At 44.2% G+C, this 3,545-nt stretch overlaps 1 protein-coding gene across 1 annotated transcript; it reads left to right on the plus strand.

Moving 5' to 3' along the window:
• Positions 1-2,323: 2,323 nt before the first annotated feature.
• Positions 2,324-3,253, plus strand: rnf182 (ring finger protein 182). The gene has a single exon (XM_064926991.1). It carries the CDS (start codon positions 2,411-2,413, stop codon positions 3,251-3,253), a length of 843 nt encoding a protein of 280 aa, XP_064783063.1. The 5' UTR covers positions 2,324-2,410.
• Positions 3,254-3,545: the final 292 nt, after the last annotated feature.

The following is a 3,545-nucleotide window of genomic DNA, read 5'->3' on the forward strand; positions in this document are numbered from 1 at the left end:
TCCTGTCTTTGTGTTTGCACCAGATAGGGTTGATTTGGTTTTTCACATTTCTTGTATAGTTTATTTATTAAAAAAACATGAATAATCACCACGCTGCATTTTGGTCCGCCTCTCCTTCGACTCAAGAAAACCTTTACACATTCTTAAAATAAAGTGGCGATCCTAACTGACCCAAGACATAGAATTTTTACTAGGATTAAATGTCAGGATTTGTGAAAAACTGAGTTTAAATGTATTTCACAAAGGTGTATGTAAACTGACTTCAACTGTATATATATTTATATAGCCTTGTTATTTTCTTGTTACTTTTTATCATTTTCTTTACTTTAGTTTATTTAGTAAATATTTTCTTAACTCTATTTCTTGAACTGCATTGTTGGTTAAGGGCTTGTAAGCATTTCATGGTAACCTTTTTTTGACAGGGAGTAAATGCTGAGGCAAAGGTCTCTTTTCCAGATGAGCCCTGTATAGCACCACAATACAAAATCAAAATACAACAAACACATTCAAATACACATTGTGCACAACAAGACACAAAAAGCTAAACGCAAGTATCGACCCCTGCACCTTTATGTACTTCAAGAAATGCGGACTTAACCCCTTCAATCACTATGGCCTGAGTTCTGTCAGATAATCATGAAACCATGAACAGGCACCAGAGCTCACGCCTATCGAGGACAACTTATTCAAAAGAAAATATTTGTATTTAACCTTTATTTAACCAGGTAGGCCAGTTGAGAACAAGTTCTCATTTACAACTGCGACCTGGCCAACATAAAGCAAAGTAGTGTGACAAAAACAACACAGAGTTACACATGGGATAAACAAACATACAGTCAATAACAATAGAAAGTCTGTATACAGTGGGTGCAAATGAATTACAGAGGTAAGGCAATAAATAGGCCATAGTGGCGAAGTAATTACAATATAGCAATTGACACTGGAGTGATAGATGTGCAGATGAAGATGTGCAAGTATAAATACTGGTGTGCAAAAGAGCAGAAATAAACAAAAAGAACTGGGGATGAGGTAGGTAGTTGGTTGGTTGGATGGGCTATTTACAATAGTACTATAGTAATAGTACTATTCCCAGGTCTAAACCCTTATGGGTTTACATTCCAAATACATTTCTCAGATAAAAATGTTGCACATTTACCAAGGATTCAAGAATCTGAGCAAGACAAAAACCCTTGAATGGGGGCAATACTTACTAAGATCCCTACTACCCCCTCCCTTATGGAGCGGCAGCACAAGACCTGATTTCTATACTTATGGAATATTTCCTGATAACATTTACATTACATTTAAGTCATTTAACAATGTTAGATTTAAAAAAATGTGGGTTCTTGAGCCAACAATGCTAGGTGCTGCACACTTAAGCAGACCAGGATCCAATTGGTTTGCCCCTGTCGATTTCTTGTTGTCTACTGCTAGAAAAGCATCCATGACTTATTTTTTTGTAAATAACCGAAAAGAACATCTTTGACTGTCTTTTCTCTTATCATTCAGTTTCCCCTTTCAGCATCCGGACTAACATCATTGTTATTAGGCTTAGAAGTTCTTTCAAAGAGAGCACAAGAGCACAGTTTACTGCCAAATCACTATCCCCAACAATGACATGCTCCATTTTCCCTCCCAATCACAGAAGTCTTTACTGGCCCATAAATCTTCACCTCCTCCATGTTATCTTCACTTCAAGAAAAATGATCATCAACATTGAGTTGATCAGTACATCCTGTCATCTCCTTCAGACCGAAAACTCTTTGGAAGATTCTTCATGACACACACAGACACACACAGAGACCATTAACAGACACAGTACCAGAAAACGAAAGAGAACCCACCACTAATTGGACTGAATTTAAACTGGCAACAAAAGGCTGGGCTCGAAAATTCCAGTCCTGTTTTGTACAGGCCCTGCTTTGTTGTTCATTGCCCCTGTTTTTTCTGTTCTAATGCTGTGTTAACACAAATCTTTTTTTTCAATGATGGCCTCTCCCCTCCATCTCTCTCTCGCTCTCTTTCTCTCTCTCTGTGGTGCATGAAAGGCTTTTGGCCCCGCATGACGCGTAGTTAGGCCTACCCCAAACTGAGCCGAGGCGCGTACCCCAGAGGCTAGAACGCGCTAGGCTTCCCATACACACACCCACACCCACACATACACACACCACAGGAGCTGCACAGACAACCAGGATGACCCTGAAACCTCCTCCGGAGCGGAGCGTTGCTACTGTCGTCGCCATCAGAAGGCTGCTGCTGCCTCTCGTCATGTCTTCCAACGCTGAATTTCCCCAAAAGCTTTGGACTGTCATCTTCTTCCGTTGATCCTGTGGGGAGCTGAGACAGACAGAGACAGACAGAAATAAAGAAAGAAAAAGAGAGAGAGAGAGAGAGAGAGAGAGAGAGAGAGATGATGGGGAAGTTACGGAATATGGAGGAAGGGGGGATAGTGGAGGGCTTCAGCACGGAGGATCTGGAGTGCATGATCTGTTACTGCCCATATAGCCTGGGCAGTCGGCGCCCTAAGGTTCTCGAGTGCTGTCACCGCCTGTGTGCCAAGTGCCTGGCCAAGATCTTAGACTTGGGCGAGTCGCCACCCAATGCTGTGGTGTGCCCGTTTTGCCGGTTCGTCACTAGTTTCCCGGGCGAGGCGGTGGGTAACCTGCCAGATGACTGCAACTTGGTGGCCGCGCTGACCCTCCAGACCCGGAACCAGAGGAACTTGCACCACCCCAATGAGGGCCCCACTGAGCTACTGCTCAGCCCCAGGCACCTAAGCTCACTCATGGGCAACCCTCCCAGCGGCTCCCCATCCTCCTCCACTACCACTACCACCACCCACACCTACTCCTCCATCCGCGGCTCACCCAACTACATGGTCATCACCATCATGGAACCGCCTCCATCCCCTCAGGACCACCACCCCTACCCCCCTGGAGTGGGCACCATCCAGGGTAGGGATTACCACTCCTCCAGTCTGGACTCCATGGCCTCCATCACCCAGAGGTGGGCGGTGTGGAACTGCGCCGCCCGGGCACTGGTGTGGGTGTTGGGGCTCCTCTACTTCAGCTCCTTGCCCATGGGAGTCTACCTGCTCATCATGCAGAAGACCACCCTGGGGGTCCTTCTGGTAAGCCTGGTCCCGGCAAGCCTCGTCATGATCATGGTCTACGGCTTCTGCCAGTGCCTCTGTCACGAGTTCTGGGACCTTATGCCCCATAGCAGCCAAAGAACGATCATCCGAGGAGATTAAGAATGGGTTGCAGAAATGTAACATTTTTCCGAAGGAGATTGTTACTACTGACAATGAAAATTGGCATCCTGGATACCATAGAATATTTCTTTTTTTAAATTTTATTTTAATTTTTACTCAGGCTCAAATGACTTGGTGGATTGTATATGGGAAGAGAGCAGGTACAAGAGATGTACAGTTTAGATCAATGTTAAGTTTGGGCATTTTCAGTTCTCGTCATTCATTTAGATTATGTAATTTGTGTACTGTGTAAACAAAACGGTCCATCAAATATCCAACTATACTTAAATAA

This window comes from Oncorhynchus masou, chromosome 3 (genome assembly GCF_036934945.1).
Source record: "Oncorhynchus masou masou isolate Uvic2021 chromosome 3, UVic_Omas_1.1, whole genome shotgun sequence".
Classification (NCBI taxonomy): Eukaryota; Metazoa; Chordata; class Actinopteri; order Salmoniformes; family Salmonidae; genus Oncorhynchus; species Oncorhynchus masou.

Excerpts from the sequence above, each read along its gene's own strand:
- rnf182 (XM_064926991.1), top strand. The coding sequence starts at position 2,411 with ATGATGGGGAAGTTACGGAATATGGAGGAAGGGGGGATAGTGGAGGGC.